General features: G+C 41.6%; 1 protein-coding gene across 9 annotated transcripts in view; it reads left to right on the top strand.

Annotated features, from left to right (window-relative positions):
• Nucleotides 1–17,371, top strand: part of LOC113420152 (electroneutral sodium bicarbonate exchanger 1-like) — a 98,303-nt gene that overhangs the window by 69,585 nt on the left and 11,347 nt on the right. For 5 of the 9 annotated variants that reach the window (XR_015747782.1, XR_015747783.1, XM_087956310.1 and 2 more), the window contains exons 17-22: nt 3,650–3,763; nt 4,568–4,729; nt 6,917–7,168; nt 11,374–11,442; nt 13,567–13,740; nt 16,608–16,742. Coding sequence is in view for 5 of the 9 variants with exons in the window: in XM_087956310.1 (XP_087812436.1) it covers nt 3,650–3,763; nt 4,568–4,729; nt 6,917–7,168; nt 11,374–11,442; nt 13,567–13,740; nt 16,608–16,742 (906 nt within the window). In the remaining 4 variants the exon portion in view is untranslated. Of the gene's footprint in view, nt 1–3,649; nt 3,764–4,567; nt 4,730–6,916; nt 7,195–11,373; nt 11,443–13,566; nt 13,741–16,607; nt 16,747–17,371 lie in introns of those variants that run through there. The other 4 variants (XR_015747784.1, XR_015747785.1, XM_087956311.1 and 1 more) reach the window with 2 other exon arrangements.

Consider the following 17,371-nt stretch of genomic DNA (forward strand, 5'->3'; position numbering starts at 1 on the left):
GGGCTAAGAAGGGCATTGACCAGATTTATTTAAAACATTTAAATAGCTGCCCATCTTAAAAACAGCTAGGTGGCTCACAACCAATAAAATAACATGTAGTGTAAAACTAAAAACTAAAATAATATAAACACAACAGTAAAACTAAAAACAGAAAAACCTGGTGCTACAGCCACACTTCTTTAATGCAGCCACATTTCTTGTCCCACCCTAACCTCATTCTGTTCCAATATCTAGGGAAGAGCCAGATTTTAAATGATCTCTGGAAGGATAGAGGAATAGGAACCTGTCAGTTCTCAAAGGGGAGACTATGTTTCATAGGGCAGAGTTTGCAATGAAAAAAGACATGTTTGCCAGAATCCATTAGCTGGCAGGTTTTAAGAAAAGGAGATCCAGAGTGTTTCCATCTGATGGGATGCACAGTTGTCCTCAGGGAGAGAGGATTCTGTAGATAACCTTGTTCCATGCCGTGTAGGGCTTTAAAAACAAAACAATAACAAGCACCTGAAATTGCACGTGGAGAAAAACTGGGAGTAACTTCTGCTCACATAACACACCTAGGAATGTCCAACACTGTGAGTTCCACTGCATTCTGGACTAGTTGTAACTTCTAGGTGTTCTTCAAGGGAAACCTTATTGCATGTTGCAATAATCCAAACAGGAAGTAACCAAGACATGAGGGATCATGACATAACCTCCTGGTCCAGGAAAGAGCACAGTTGGGTAGAAGATGAATCTGTGCAAAGCCTGCCCCTCTCCACCAACAGTTACCACCTTCTCATCAAGCAGTAGCCACGAGTGCAGGAGACTCTCCAAATTATGCACCAGCTTTGTCCAGTGAGTCAAAGATGACGTACCTCCAGGGCCAAAAGGGCCAAAAACCAAAAGCCACTCCATCTTGCCAGGATTGAGAAAGCCATTTCTTCTCCAACAATACCACACTAGCTTCTAGGCACTAGGTCAATACCTTAATCGCATCACCTGCTCGACCCAGAGTGAAGATATACAAGATGTCATAAATCAGATTCTCCAACGAAGCACATTCACGGGCTGGGTAATGACATTATCCAATCATCAGTGACATTATCCAATGAAGGATTTTTGTGGGCAGAAGATCCGGTAGCCTAAGCTACAATCTTTGTAAGATAAGCATGGAATGTACTTCTGGTTTTAATTGCTGTACTGCTCCTTCAGGTTTTTTCCCCCCTCCTGCTTATGGAAACTTGAAAACAGGCATGCTTTACGAGTTGAGACAAGAGCATACTGAAGATGTTGCAACCCAGGCTGGTAAATTACCTCAATAAACAGTTTCATGCAAATGTTAAAACAGGACTAGAAAGAGCCCTAAACCCTGATGCATCCCACATTGCAGGGATCTCCTGCTTCTAGTCCCTGAAGTTGGTTTCAGGAGGATACCATGGTTGATCATACAGAAAATCTCTCAGAGATCCAGAATGGTTGAACCTCCCTTGTCCCAAGTCCTCCAAAATAATCAACAAGCATAACAATATCATACTGGTACTTTACCCAGGTCTGAACCCAGACTAAAAAGGGTCCAGAAAATTCACTTCATTCATTCACAGCCTTCTGTAACTGAGCACTAATCCTTAACAAAGTGATGGAAAAGGGAAGGTTGAAGACTGCATGAAAGTTGTCATGAGCTGTTGGCCCAAGAGCCTCTTGAGAAAGGAATACCACTACTCATAAAGAGGCATTGACCACCTCTTAGAACCAACCACATGCCACCTCCCAGGAGGCCTTAACCAACCAAGAAGGGCCTGCGGCCCAGAACACAAATGGCAAACTCACAGCCATGAAAGTCCGTTCCACTTTCTCAAGACCTTCTGACTCAAACTCCTTGCAGTTAATAGGATGTGTCTCAGTCACTTCCAACAGATATGCTCAACCAAACTGGAGCCGTTAGACTTTGGCTGAGAAGAATATGTCTCTTTGGCTTTAAGAAGAATGTTCCTCCAAGTGGCCCTGCAAGAACTCTTTTCCTCCTCTCTACCAAGGAAGGACCTGCTCACCCATAACAGGGCTACTGATAGGCTATTTGCAGAATGATAAGGATGGAGAAGTAAGTATATTTCACATTGCCTTAGGGCAGGGGTGTCAAACTTGATTTTATTGAGGGTCACATCAGGGTTGTGTTTTACCTTGGGGGGACAGGGTAGGTGTGGCCAGCTCTATGTCACTTGGGTTGGGGGCACCTGTGGTGGCCCGAGCGCTCTGCCAGCAAAAACAGGCTCCCGATCTCCCTTTAAAACCACATTTGGTCCATCAGATGCCTGGGGTAGGCAGATCCCAGATGGCTATACTTATATTCTTAAACCTTGGGACAGACTGTATGATTAAAAGCCAAGTATATACAAATAGATATTAGGCTAGTTTCAAATCAAACAGTAGCTGTGTTTGACAGACTTACCACCAGTGGTGGTATTCAGCCGGTTCGCACCATATCGGGCGAACCGGTAGCAAGAATTTGGTGTGGGTCGCTGAACTGGTAGGAAGTTCTGGCTGGCCACACACCCTACCCGGTCGTCCTCCCGCCCGATGCTCACTCACCCTGCCCGCCTGCCTGACATTCACCTAAGGTATTTCTTTCTTTTGCCTCCTGATAATCAGCTATAGATAAGATCAGCTGTGCCGGGATTCCCCTTGCTGAGGCCCAGGAAGGCAAAAAATGGAGGGTGGACCTCCATTTTTTGCCTTCCAGAGCCCCAGAGGAGACTTAAGGGAGCAAACCACCCCACCCGAGGCTCTTCTGAGGCTAGGAAGCTCCCAAAATGGAGCTTGGAGGGGTGCTGCGTGCCCCTCCCATGCTCTGTTCCTTTTCTTCCTGAGCCCCAGAGGAGCCTTAGAGGAGCAAAAATGCCCCCGAGGCTCCTCTGTGGCTAAGAAGCTCCCAGGGTGGGGGCTGCAAAAAGCCACGCCCACTCGAAGTCCACATGGCCATGCCCACCAAGCCACGCCCACAGAACCGGTAGTAAAAGTTTTTGAATCCCACCACTGCTTACCACCCATAGTGCCGAAGCCAAAATCGAAAATGAGCTTCACTGTGCTTTAATGTGTGAACCAGACCACCACAACACAACTTCAATTTCTATATGTGCCTAACAGATTGAAAATATTAGACACCTGCAATTGCTGAGATAAATCAGTGTCATGCCCTCTCTATTAAGTCTTCCCTTCAGCAAAGATTGGAAGAGAAGAACAGAAGATGTTTGACTAGACTTGTTTGAGAACTGGCTCCTTTTGAATAATGAAAACAGAATTTTTAGAAATAACATTTCTAAAACATTTTCCTGCCTTTTCCTGTGTTCCAAATTTTTCAAAACAGCTCATACGATGTCCGAGTTGTAGAAGATCTTGTACAAGGGGTTGAAAGCCATTTTTGATTGCTTTGCACAAGAACTGAAATTTCATGAAATTTATTTTTCAGATTTGGGGAGCAATTATTCATCAGGTGGACAGTGCATCTGTTCAATATCCAGCAGGTGTCCTGGTTGGCAATATGAATGTCATACATCCAACACTTGGTTTATTTGGAACTGATTATTTAGGTTAATAGATCAAGTCCTACAGTAGGTATCCTAACACTAACTTGGACAGACTTGTCTGCCCCCCCGCCCCCTCTTTTCCTCTTTAGGTACGCTCTGTGTTAAGTGATTTTGCTATTTTTATAACTATTGCTACCATGGTCCTAATTGACTACTGCATTGGAATCCCATCACCAAAACTGAATGTCCCAGGTGTCTTCAAGGTAGGTACTTCACCTCATCTTCTTGAATTCTTCTAAGTGCAGGTAGTGGTATGTGGAAAATATCCCTTGCCTGAATAGCTGGAACAGGAGAGTTCAAGGCCTGCCTTAGATGGTTTCTCGTATCCTTTCGGGAAGAAGGGAGGATGTCACACTTTGTGACTAATTGTATGTGGGCATTGAGGCTGCATGTATAGCTGAGTGGGAACTGAGATCCTGTTTGTAACATTCAGGATATGCTGTACTTTGTTTCGGAAGAGGGACAAGTACTTTAGAGTGGGTGGGAATATAAGTAGGATACAAACTTGAGATTCTTGAGTTGCATTTAGCTTCTGGAAGGCTTGAAAGTGACTCAGTGCCCCAAAGTGCCATAAAATTGTGGTTTCAAATGTGGTAATAGGAGAAAAAGGCTAACTTTATAGGGAATGATTGAAGTAAGGATATTTAATGAGTTTAAATTAAATTAAATTTCACTTTTAATAGCCAGGCTTCTTTTATTTCATTCGTTTAACTCTTTCTAGTTTTTACAGTGAAATTTCTAGCATGTTACTCAAAAGGTTTTGTGGGCTTAACCCAACAAAAAACATGCATAACCAGCATTTTAATTCCCTACCAAAGAGGAATCATAGGTTTACATTCATAATTGAGTGGCCATACCAAGGCCCATGTTCATCGTCCAGTGAAATGCCAGCCAGTGACATTCCTATATTATTGTCTACATATAGCTAAAACAAATTGGGAGTTGGGGGGAAGCATGCAAACACGGCACAGTTCATTGTTGCATCTGTGTATTTTATTTTTCTGCAGCCAACAAGAGATGACCGTGGATGGCTCATTAGCCCAATAGGTCCCAATCCCTCATGGACTGTGCTAGCAGCGATCATCCCAGCATTACTCTGTACTATACTGATATTTATGGACCAACAAATCACAGCAGTTATTGTGAACAGGAAAGAACATAAACTTAAGGTAATAGAGCAGTGTGTCCAGGATAATTTGCCAAGCTTTTCTTTCTATGGCTGTCATGTGAGAAGTAAAATCACTGTGAAACAGCAGCATAATCCAGATTAAATGGAACTTTAGTTTGAGTAAAATCAGCAGGTTGTGTTATTTCAAACAGGTTTTTATACAAACGACATAGTGAAATGTATCCCATTACGGCTATAATCCAGTGTACACCTACTGTAGGGAGGTGAGGCAGGGAAACCCATAGCATACAGTAGAGATTGAAACTTTAAATCTGTTCTTAAAATGGAAATCTAAAGTTCAAAAACCCCCCACCCCCCCCCCCCCCCCCCCCCCCCCCCCCCCCCCCCCCCCCCCCCCCCCCCCCCCCCCCCCCCCCCCCCCCCCCCCCCCCCCCCCCCCCCCCCCCCCCCCCCCCCCCCCCCCCCCCCCCCCCCCCCCCCAACCCCCCCCCCCCCCCCCTGTGGAATAATTTTATTTCCAGTTTTTGGAAACCGGGAGAGCCAGATTTCCATTTCAAGTGACAAATAAGTCTGCAATCTTATATTGCTTGTGTGAAAATATTTTAGGGTCTGTTGCATTTTTCAGATTGCTCTGATCTCAGAGGGCGAAATCAGTATTGAAACATTCCCAAATTCAAAAGTAATTTTGAAGATTTTATAGAGGAACGTTGTGCAAGTGGGTGAGATATGGCTCTGCTCTACCTAACGTTTGTTTATCTTCCAGGTTGACAAAAAACAGAATGAAAAATTAAGCAGCCTGGAGCTGGTATAAAAGGAAATTAAATAATAAAAATGCTTCTCTCCTGCTTTTCCAGGCCCCCATATCAGAACTTCTTAAGCTGATAGGAGACTTGGTGTGCCAGCATGCCAATCTGCTGCTTTAAAGTTGAAACGATTAAATCCCTGTGTTTATGCACTGTTTTGTGCCTCTTCCACTTTTAGCAAATGTGCAGTATATATGCAAGGTTCAGCATAGGAAGCAAAAGAGCCAGTCAAATCAAACCTTGAAGGAAAAAAGCCAATACAGATTTATGTTGATTATTGTTTAGTAATATCAAAGATGGACAATTAGAACAAAGGGAGAATTCCTGGCTCTGTCCCTAACCATTCATATATGAGGGAAATAAGGTAAAGGTTCCCCTTGCACATATGTGCTAGTCATTTCTGGCTCTAGGGGGCAGTGCTCAAAGCTGAAGAGCCAGCGCTGTCTGAAGACATCTCCATGGTTATGTGGCCAGCATACCTAAATGCCAAAGGTGCACAGAATGCTGTTACCTTCCCACCAAAGCGGTCCCTATTTTTCTACTTGCATTTTTTACATGCTTTCAAACTGAACTGCTAGGTTGCCAGAAGCTGGGACAACTAACAGGAGCTCACTCTGTTACTTGGTGCTAGGGATTCGAACCGCCCAACTGCCAACCTTTCTGATCGACAAGCTCAGCGTCTTAGCCACTGAGCCACAGCGTCCCTGAGGGAATATGAGGGAAATGTTCCTGCCTAATTTCTGGAAAGCTCAAACCAGTTCTGAGAATATTGAACTCCAAAGATTTACCAATAGGATGCAGCTCCCAGTAGTGCATAATTGTCATTATTTAGCGAGCTGCACTTCTGCTCATCACAAATGCATGCACGCAATTTTAAAACATGCCATATAGTCAGAGCTAAAGTGGGAGAATAAATAAATCAGGAAAGTGATCTGATCAAGACCCTGTTCACAAATCTAAAAAGTGTTGGAAACTGCAATTAGCTTTCATTGCTAGTTAGATGTGTGTGAAGCCAGAGGTCTGAAATAGGTTTCCTCCATCCCAAAGAATAGCATCTTAATGAAAAGTCCTTATTCCATGCCATGACTCCCTAGTTCTCAACCATATGAAGAAACATTGAGCAACACGTGGGAAGAAAAGTTAAATCGTAGCAAAGTGTTCCTAACCAATCTCAGTGCAGATGTACATATTTTCAAACATGAAAGAATTTTGATTATAACAGATATGGATAACAGATGTGGCCAATCAAGAATGCTATTCTATTCTATTAGCTACTTTTCTCCCTTACCACCATCCAGAAATAAGGCACCATATTCTAACTTTTGATGATTCTAGTAACCTTTCCTCTACTGTGTATCCAATGATTCACAGTGAATGATAACAAGGTTTTAGTTGACCTCTGCTAATGCTTTCTATTTTCACAGAAAGGATGTGGCTACCATCTGGACCTTCTCATGGTGGGCATCATGCTTGGTGTGTGTTCAGTGATGGGGTTGCCTTGGTATGTTGCTGCAACCGTCCTTTCCATCAGTCACGTGAACAGTCTTAGACTTGAATCTACTGTAGCAGCTCCTGGGGAGCAACCTAAATTCCTGGGCATAATTGAACAAAGAGCAACTGGAGTGATGATCTTTGTACTAATGGGCCTTTCAGTCTTCATCACTAGTGTGTTAAAGGTAAAAGCATGGAAGAACATTAAAGGGTATGTCAGGGCAACCTCCGCTCCCTCTTTTAAATAGTCTTAGCTTTAATGGAGTTGTATTGGCTCGAGACCGTGTCACGTTCTGAAAGTGCCTATCTTTAGTAGCATTTATCAAAACTACTTTTGACTTTCGCAAACCAAGATTTGAAAAGATTTGAAGCCTATTTAAAGAAGTGGGCCTTAGACCTTTTGAGACCACCAAAGATATTCACCCCTCCCCGCCATTCAAGTTGGTATCTGATATTCCTTTTATATACAAAAAGTAAAGATATATCTTTCTGCATCGCTTCCCAGAGCAGTGAGCAAATTCTGTCCAGGGCAGGGCAATAGAGTTGCAAGACAATAGAGTTAATAGCTGCTTTCCACATCTGGGTTTAAAGCAGGTTTAAAGAAAGGAGCAGGAAGTAAGTAGTGGGATGATTACATTTTAGGTTAGGCCACACTAGCTATAACTTATGGACCAAGCACAATTTTCTTATTTATTAGAATTATTTTTAGCCTGCCCTTATTATTTTACAAGTAGCTCAAAGCAGCAAATGTAAATAATACTCATTTCTGTTCCTATTTTCTCCACAACCACCGCCCTGTGAGGTGATTGGGTTGAGAAAGAATGGTTAGCCCAAAGTCACCCAGCCAACTTTCATGCCTAAGGTGGGACTAGAACCCACACTTTCCTTGTTTCAAGGCCATCACCTTCACCACTATACCAAACCAGTTCTATCATGTACAGCCATGGTATCCCAATGCCATACAGATAATCTTTGGCTTACAACCATTCATTTGGTGACCATTCAAAGTTGTAGTGGCTCTGAAAAAAATTATGACAGAACTGGTCATATTTACAATTGTCACAGCGTCTCTGCGGTCCGTTGATCATGATTCAGGTGCTTGGCAACTGTTACGCATTTATGAAAATTACAGCATCTCCTGGTCATGTGATCACCATTTGCTATCTTCCCAGCCAGCTTCCGACAAGCGAAGTCACTGGGAAAACCAGCAGGGATGGTCGCAAGTCATTGTCATGTGACGTCTCACTTACCGACCACAATGTTTTGTTAAATGACTGGGGCTAAAAAGGTCGTAAAATCAGTTGCCATCATGTGATATCCCATGTAATGACCGCATCACTTAAATGATTAATTTTCCAGTCCCTGTTGTGGTGATAAGTCAAAGATTGCCTGTAGAAAGCTCTGGGAGCACGTGTGGTTCTTCATTAATGATCTCATTGTTAACGATTGTCTAGTATCCTGGATTCATCATCAACAAGATGCAGCAATTTGGGTTGGAAGGGAGTTTGAAGGGGAAAAGGTGCTCTGGCATACTCATAGGTATGCACGTAACTCCTGTTAGCTGCTTCTTAAAGCTTGTGTTGCTGTTGTTGAGGTCATCTGGGATGATCCTGAGAAAAGAACCAGCTGCTTTAAGGATTTGCTGGCTCTTGCTGTGTAAGCATCCCCAGAATGTATCCACACATTCTGAAGCACCATTCTCTCCCCCAGTCCAAAGGGTAGCCCATCTTGATAAAGATGTGCAAATCCTTTAAAATTTAAAGATTCTGTAGAACAGGTTTATCAAACTCAGGGGTTAGGCCCACAGGGTGCTTGGATCTGGCCCACAGGGCCATCCTGGAAACAGCGAGGGACCAGCCTGTGGTGTCTCTGCCAATGAAAATGGAGCTCAGGAGGGTCATGTGTGACCCTCCCGAGCTCTGTTTTTGCTGGCAGAGGGTTGCATGAGGCCATCGCAGCCGGAAACGAAGCTCAGGAGCCCGTTTTCACTGGCAGAGCGCTCAGGCCACCACAGGTGCTTTCGACACGAGTGACTTCAAGCTGGTCACGCCCATCCTGGCCACACATACCCCACCCCCGAGGTCAAACACAACCCTGATGTGGCCCTCAATGAAATCGAGTTTGATACTCCTGCTGTAGAATGTACTTTTAGTACACAAAACAGAAGTGCGTGCCAGTTCCTGCGGTGGTGATCTGGGAGAGCTTCCCAAGCAAACTGTGTGCGCCTGGAAAATGACTGGCTTACTTTGAAACGTTCAAAAAGAGGTGCTTTCTTATGTGCTCCTGCACGTGCTGAAACGTCTCGTTCAGCGGTTTTGCACCATGCTTGCATAGACATTTGCATTTGTATAAAGGCCTAGGCATTGTGAGGGGGAAGGAAGGGCAGATGATGAAACACCCGTTGTGATACAAAATCTGCTATTTATGTATTTGCATCAGATGTCATGGCATCATGACAGAGTTTGTATCCTAAAGTTACTGCATAGGTTGTCATTTTGACCCAGTCTAATTAGAGAAGCCTATCTCTGTATACGTCACTTGCATTATCAGTGGTCATATTCTGTGAAGAAACATAATAAAACAGAAAAGCAATGCTTTGTTCATGCAAAACATTTAGTCTAACGTTCAGTCTAACATTTAGGTTAGACTAAAATGGTTTAGGGCAGCAATTTAGTCTTATCTTAAAGCTCCCTTAAAGTCATTTTGTTATTCATTGTATCTAGAAGCATATCTACAGATACATTCTACAGGACAGATGGTCCTCCACTTATGACCACAGTTACAACTTATATATACCTCAGCTGATGACCACTGTTGCGAGGCAAGGTGGTTGTTGAGTGAGCTGTGCCCGATTTTATGACCGTTCTGCCACAATTGTTAAGCAAATCACTTTAGTTGTTAAGTGAATCATGTCATTAAGTGACACCGGCTCCTCCCATTGACGTTGCTTATTGTAAGCCAGCTGGGAAGGTCACCAATGGTGATCACAAGACCCTAGGACCCTGCAAGCATTGTAAATACATACCAGTTGCCAAGTGATTATGGGAATGTTGTGATGGTTATAGGCATGAGGACCAGTTACAATACATTTTTTTTAGTGCTGTTGTAATTTCGAATGGTCACTAAACAAATGGTTGTAAGTTGAAGGACTACCACAGCCAGAGAAATATGCAACTGTTAATGTATGATTTTCTGCATTCAATTTCAAAATAAAATTCAGTGTAAATGCCACACTGTATCCCGTGACACAGATTAAAGACAGATTTGATACTGAAATTAACCTTAATAAATCCTTGGTTATAAAGATGAAGAGTGACTATTCTCTTCAATCAAAATAAAAGCTATCATAATTGTTCATAAACACGACCCTTGCTGTTTAAATATAATACCTTATTCCGTACTCTTTCCTTCTCTGAAAACTAATTCAGAACTCTGCAATTCAAGAGGGCAGAAATCTACTAGACCAGTGGTCCCCAAGCTTTTGAGTTGCCAGGGATCTGGAGGGATGTTTTTCCCCAGACCGGAGCGGTGTGGTTTTGCACACTGCTTGTATCCCATGTATGTGCAGGTGGGGCTTTGCTCGCTTGCGTGGACTGGTTCCTGGCAGGTTAGGAACCCCTGTACTAAACCATCCCTGATAGATGCTCATCAAGCTCCTGTCTAATTTCTCCAGAAAGGAGAGTACACTGCTGTTCTTGGCCTTTGCAGGACCCTGGTAATCACCACTCAATTGAACAACCACATTAAATTAGAGTTGCCTTTGTGTGGTTGTGCCTCTTTTCCCCAAGTATAGAAAGGTTACATAATAGTGCAGTTGCCAAAACATACTAATTTTCCCCAGCATGTTTAACTGACTGAGTAGGGTTTGTTTTTTTTTTAAAAAAAGTTGTCATATTGGTGAGAAGCTATACAGGTAGTCTTTGACTTAACAACCACAATTTCTGTTGATAAATGAGACAGCTGTTAAGTGAATTTTGCCCTATTTTATGACATTTATTGCCACTGTTGTTAAGTGGATCGCTGCAGTTAAGTTGGTAACACAGTTGTTAAGTAAATCTGGCTTCCCAATTCACTTGGCTTGTCAGAAAGAAACAAACGTTGATCACGTGACTCAGGGACACTGCAACCGCCATAAATAGGAGTCAGTTGCCAAGTGGCTGAATTTTGAACACATGACCTAGGGGATGCTACAACAGCTGCAAATGTGAAAAACGGTCATAAGTCACTTTTTCCAGTGCCGTTGTAACTTTGAACTGTGACTAAACTAAGTGTTATAAGTCGAGGACTACCTGTATTTTTAAACAATACAGTATTATTTTTTAGTTATGAAGAATTTAGTGATATACCTAAACTCCATCTCATGTAGTACTTATATTCTTTTTCTTTTCAGTTTATACCGATGCCTGTTCTCTATGGAGTGTTTTTATACATGGGTGTTTCTTCTCTGAATGGAATACAGGTATTTATATATATATATTATGTAAGCACAGAAAGGATGTCTGGGCCTTTGAATGGTTAACGTTTGTGGTGAATTTTTGTAAGTGGTAGGGACATCAGAAGACTGAAAAAAGAGCTTTGTATTTTGAGTAGAGAAAACATGTATTCCACCAGATAGTAGTGGTAAATACCAGGTAGCCATAGTACCAGTACCTGATAGCCATAATAAAAAGGCAGCTGTATCCGAATCTAGGGCATGGTGCTCATCTCAGTTTCTTGGCTGTGGGGGGACAACATGGTCTGAAGATAATTTCCAACAATAATTTCAGCATTATCCTGTAGAAAGTTAGCACCCACCCCTCTCCTAGAAGAATGAAATATTTTGAGAAATATTAAAAAGGCAGGATAAAATATTTCTCCTAGAAGAGAAATGAAAATCCTAAGGGGGACAGAAACTCAGAGCTCCAGCTACCTGCCCCCAGCAAGGTACTGAGCTGAGACCAGCTTTTAGAAATGCAGATTTGGTAATCCATTACTCCCTGCAACAAGGTCTGATTATCCCTCAGCCATAATAAGAATTGCCCAACACCCTTTCAGAACACAAACTCCTTCATTGCATCATCTCAGTTGCACCACACCCTCCAAACTTTAATCAAACTTGGGGGCTCTGATAAACTACAGAGCCAGCTGTGACCCCTACAACAATCAATAGAATACATGTTCTTGCACAGGAACAGGAAGCTCAAGTTCAAAGCCCAAGAGAAGGTATAAATACCTCTCACTCTCAACTTCATGTGGTCAGTTGCCCAGAATCACCCATGTTGCTGCTTCTTCATCAATAAACCATCTTTCCAATCAGCCTCCATGTTTTCAGTGTCTTTCTCCCAGCTTGGAACTGAACCAGATGGCTATTTCTTCCAACAGTCCAAAGACAATACTGCCGTAGTAGCTTTGCAAAAAATAGTAGACATTTTGCTTTATGTATCAAGGCTTATATTTCTCCATGGTTCAGTCCCTGGGCTTCCATAAGATGAGTCATTGATCCATTGGGCTTTGATCTTGTAATTCTGGCCCAGACATCACCAAGCCAGACAAAGGAGGTTTGGATTTTTGTTACATACAGTACTAGGGCCTGGATCTCTGGGATGTTTGCCTATTAATGGATCAGAGCACATAACCCATAGCACATGACTTCTTCCCCATCACCCTCTGAGTTGGACATCATAAAACCCTGAGATTTGCACCATTTTTCAGGTTTTTAATTTATATATACTGTATATATGAACATGAATTTGGGCAAACTCTGGAAGACAGGGGAGGGATGGGATCTGGCACACTATGGTCCATGAGTCGGACATCTTAGTGAGCGAACAACAACATACTTCGTATATTCTGTACTGTACTAGAATATGACACAATAAATCTATTTCATGGTTGCTTGTGACCCCAAAGTGTGTGCACTTCCTTTTGTTGTAAACAAAAAAAGCACCACATTCCATATTTCAACAGAAGATACTAGGGACTGAAGTTTTGATCAATAGAATGCAAAACTTATGCCTTACATTGAGCTGGGCTGTTTCTCAAGTATTATAACGTTTCAATGTTTGAGTAACAGCTTTAAACTATAAGTTGTGAGGATACGTTATTGTTTAAGAGTGGTGTTTCTTAACCTTGACAATTTTAAGATGTGTGGACTTTCAGAATTCCCCAGCCAGTTGAAGTCTATACATCTTAACATTGCGAGGTTGAGAAATACACTGTTTAAAAGTATATTACCACGTATAACATAAAGGGTTCCCTGGGAAACCACTCAAAATGAATTTTATCAAAATGCTTTTTGACCATGGGTGGAAATATATATGATTCCTGTTCATAGGATGCAGATTTAAAGAATTAATGGCTTTTGTATTACTGACTAAAGAAAGCTCTTGTGTGAAAAATGCTCTTGACCCATGTACTAGGTTGTGCAATGGTTTCCTTATGGCAGCACATCCATGAAAGTTTTAGTTGTACTCTGCCTTGCCTTCCCAGCCAGGATGAACAATTCCAGGATGCTTGGTTGGAACAATATGATTTCTAGAATGCCTACTCTACCAGTTGGATCTTTTTCAACAAATGCTCTGTTTTTGTTGTACTATTTCCCTAGTTTTTTGATCGCCTGAAGCTAATGGGAATGCCCACCAAGCATCAGCCTGATTTCATTTACCTGCGACATGTTCCTCTGAGGAAAGTGTATCTCTTCACAATGATCCAGCTCACCTGTCTGATCATTCTGTGGGTTGTCAAGACGTCTCCTGCAGCCATTATCTTTCCCATGATGGTAAAAATACTTAAGCTGAAGTATCCATCTCTGTCATAAGGGCATGGGGAGGCAGAGTCAGAATTTCATCTTAAAGGCATTAACCTGGGATCTGGTATGACATTTCCCAGTTTTGAGAAGACCTGATTTTTGCTGAGAATCCTGAGTTGTAAGACTTCAGAAATGGGTTGTTAGTTATATATTATTCCTATGTCAGAGAACAGGTGAGTGACGATAGTTTGTTTATTTATTTGCATCCTGTCTTTATTATTGTCTACAAATAACTCAAAGTAGGAAACATACCCGACACACTTTCTTCTTCCTATTTTCCCCACAACAAAAACCCTGTGGGTGAGTTGGGATGAGAGAAAGTGATGGCCCAAGGACACCTAGCTGGCTTTCATAGCTAAGGTGGGTCTTGAATTTGAGGCCTCCTGCTTTCTAGCCTGATGCCAACTGCTATATATAAACTATTGCTGGTGGCTTAAGGGGAAATCATTAACAGTGAAACTATTTACAAAATGGAAATTAAGATAAATTTCAGATAAATTTCCATTTATCCTAATTTGTAGTTTGTAGATTTGACTGAATATGCCATTTCTCATTTCTCGTACAATTGGCAAAGCAGGTCAGTACCATCCATTGCCTCTTTCTAAATTTCAGTGTTAATTAATAGAAATCTTGCTTGTATGTTTAAGTGGGCTGTAGAGGTAGTCCTCACTTACTGACCTCCACTGGGACTGGCAATCACTAAGCACCAGGGTCATTACATGAGACATCACATGACCATAACTTGAGATTTGACTTCTGTGTTCTCCCAATTATTTTGCCTTGTTTGGAAGCTGACTGAAGTCCATGAATAGTGGTCACATGGCTGCAGGATGCTGTGATGGTCATAAATGAAGAGGATTGGTTGCAACCTTGAAATGGTTGCTAAAAGAGACAGTCAGTAAGTGAGGAATACCCTTAGTGTACTTCTTGACACGAGCCTTTCTTTTACTAGAAGAGTTGTGGTTTTAATTGTGTGCTTGGAGTTAAAATATCTGATTTTCTCTCAGTGTGATTATTTCTGAATACCTACCAAATAGCTCCAAGATAATTAAATCTACTTTTTCTTTTCATCCACTGTTCCTTATGAATTCTGTATTTTTTATTTTATTTTTTCAAGCATGCATTTGATAATACACAGTATATAAGTATAAACATGATTATTAATACATGAAATAGATGCGAATAAAAGGGAACATTAAAGCAGGGATGGTGGACACGCTGATGCGCTTATGCACACCCCTTACAGACCTCTTAGGAATGGGGTGAGGTCAACAGTAGACAGTTTGAGGTTAAAGTGTTTGGGGTTAGTGGAACAAAATCACAGACTCGGGTAGAGTATTCTAGGCATTGACCACTCTGTTGCTGAAGTCGTATTTCCTGCAATCGAGTTTGGTACAAGTTACCCTGAGTTTGTATCTATTGTGTGCTCGTGTATTGTTGAGGTTGAAGTAGTCATTGACAGGTAGGACATTGTAATGGATAATTTTATGTACTACTCTTAGGTCAGACCGAAGGTGGCATAGTTCTAAGTTATCTGAGCCTAAAATTTCAAGTCTGGAGGCATAGGCTATTCTATTGCGAGGAGAGGAGTGGGGGACTTTTCTCGTGAAATATTTCTGGACTCTCTTAATTGTATTAATGTCTGATATGCAGTGTGGATTCCAGACAGATGAGCTGTATTCAAGAATTGGTCTAGCAAATGTTTTGTATGTTCTAGTTAGTAGTACAATATTACCAGAGAAAAAGCTTCTCAGGATTAGGTTAACAACTCTGAATGCCTTTTTGGCAATGTTGTTGCAGTGGCTCTAGCACTTAAATCATCAGAGATGAGAACTCCAAGGTCCTTGACAGAGCGAGGGTCATCTACAAGGTCTTGTCCGTCCAGCTTGTATTTTATTTTCTGATTTTTCTTGCCAATATGTAAGACAGAGCATAGTCAAGGTCTTTTTGAAGTGTAGCAGCATTGTCGGTGGTGTTGAATACTTTTTCATCAGCTGCAAAAAGAACACAGTTGCTTTTAATATGATCACAAAGGTCATTTATGTAAAGTAAAAAGAGAGTTGGTTCTAGAACACTGCCTTGGGGGACACCATTGTTAACAGGTATGGGAATTGATAGGGGGCTCCCTATTTTTACCATTTGTTGCCTGTTTGACTGGAATGCAGCTATCCAATTATGCAGGTGTCCGGAGATGCTATAAGATTTTAGTTTTAGAAGTAGTTTGCCTTGTACCACTGAATCAAAGGCTTTAAAGAAGTCTATGTAAACTGCGTCTATTGCTTTGCCCTGAGTTGTGTAGTCCATATGTTTTTGCAGTGTAAGAGTTGCAGATTACAGGATAGTTTTTTCCTGAAACCAAATTGCTTATTAGAGAGCAGGTTGTTTGTCTCTTAAGTGGAGGGTAATGGATTGGTTAATAATTGATTCCATGACTTTGCAGATCATGCAGCATAAGGAGATTGGTCTGTAATTTTCAACAAGGCTGGGGTCTCCCTTTTGGAAGATGGGAATGACTGTGGCTATTGATTGTTTCTTGCCTTTTCCTATTGGTTTCAGCAGTATCACAAAAGACCCATGGTTGTGTTTATTTAACAATGGGAGAACAATAGCCCCAGAATTAGCAAAAAAGCAAGCTATATTTTCCATAATGAAAACTTTTGGAAAAAGAGACCTTGACGATGCGTGACTTACTCTCTGCTGCTCTCTCTTTCTATTTATTTTCTCTGGGTGCTTGTTATCTACTTTGCTCATTTCCAGTGAATTCTGTTGTCATCTCAGGAATGTTACTCTCCCCCCACCCACCAACAAATCTCCTTTCTCTTTTCTCCCTTCCAAAGGTTTTAGCACTGGTCTTTGTTCGGAAGCTCATGTATTTATGCTTTTCAAAGAGGGAACTCAGCTGGCTTGATGATCCCATGCCAGAAAGCAAGAAGAAAACATTAGATGATGCTATCCAACAGGCAAAAGAAGATGTGAGTAAGTTTAAGTACACATATAGGTAGTCCTCGACTTGCAACAGTTTGTTTAGTGACCATTCAAAGTTGCAATAGCAGTGAAAAAAAAGTGACTTATAATTGTTTTTCACATTTACGACCATTGCAGCATCCACATGGCCATGTGATTAAAAATTCACTTAACAACAGTCTCTCTTAGCAACAGAAATTTTAGGCTCAATTGTGGCCATAATGTTGAGGACTACCTGTACTTAGCAGCAAGATATGTTTGTGGGTGTATGTTTGAAATTAAGTGTTTTTCAGCAGAATTGAAAGGACGAGTCTTTAGTGAGCTCTTTTCAAAGTTTTCTTCTGCTTAGGGGCTAAAAGATTTTCCTATCTCTTCTCACTGATTTTTGTCAACATCTTTTATCCCTTTTGGGTAACGTGGAATAGTTTGTTGTCTTTACACAGTCTGAAATTCCGAAGAAAAAAAAAGGTGCTATTTATTTTTATCCTGCCTTTATTAGTTTTATAGGTAACTCAAGACAGTGAACATACCTAATACTCCTTTTTCCTATTTCCTCCACCTCCAGTAACCCTGGGAAGTGGACTGGGATTATGAGAAAGAGAGATTGGCCCAAAGTCACTCAGTTGGCCTAAGACAG

Source organism: Notechis scutatus, chromosome 2 (assembly GCF_049901735.1).
Source record: "Notechis scutatus isolate UNSWTSFEM ecotype Mainland chromosome 2, rNotScu1.2, whole genome shotgun sequence".
NCBI classification, from domain to species: domain Eukaryota; kingdom Metazoa; phylum Chordata; class Lepidosauria; order Squamata; family Elapidae; genus Notechis; species Notechis scutatus.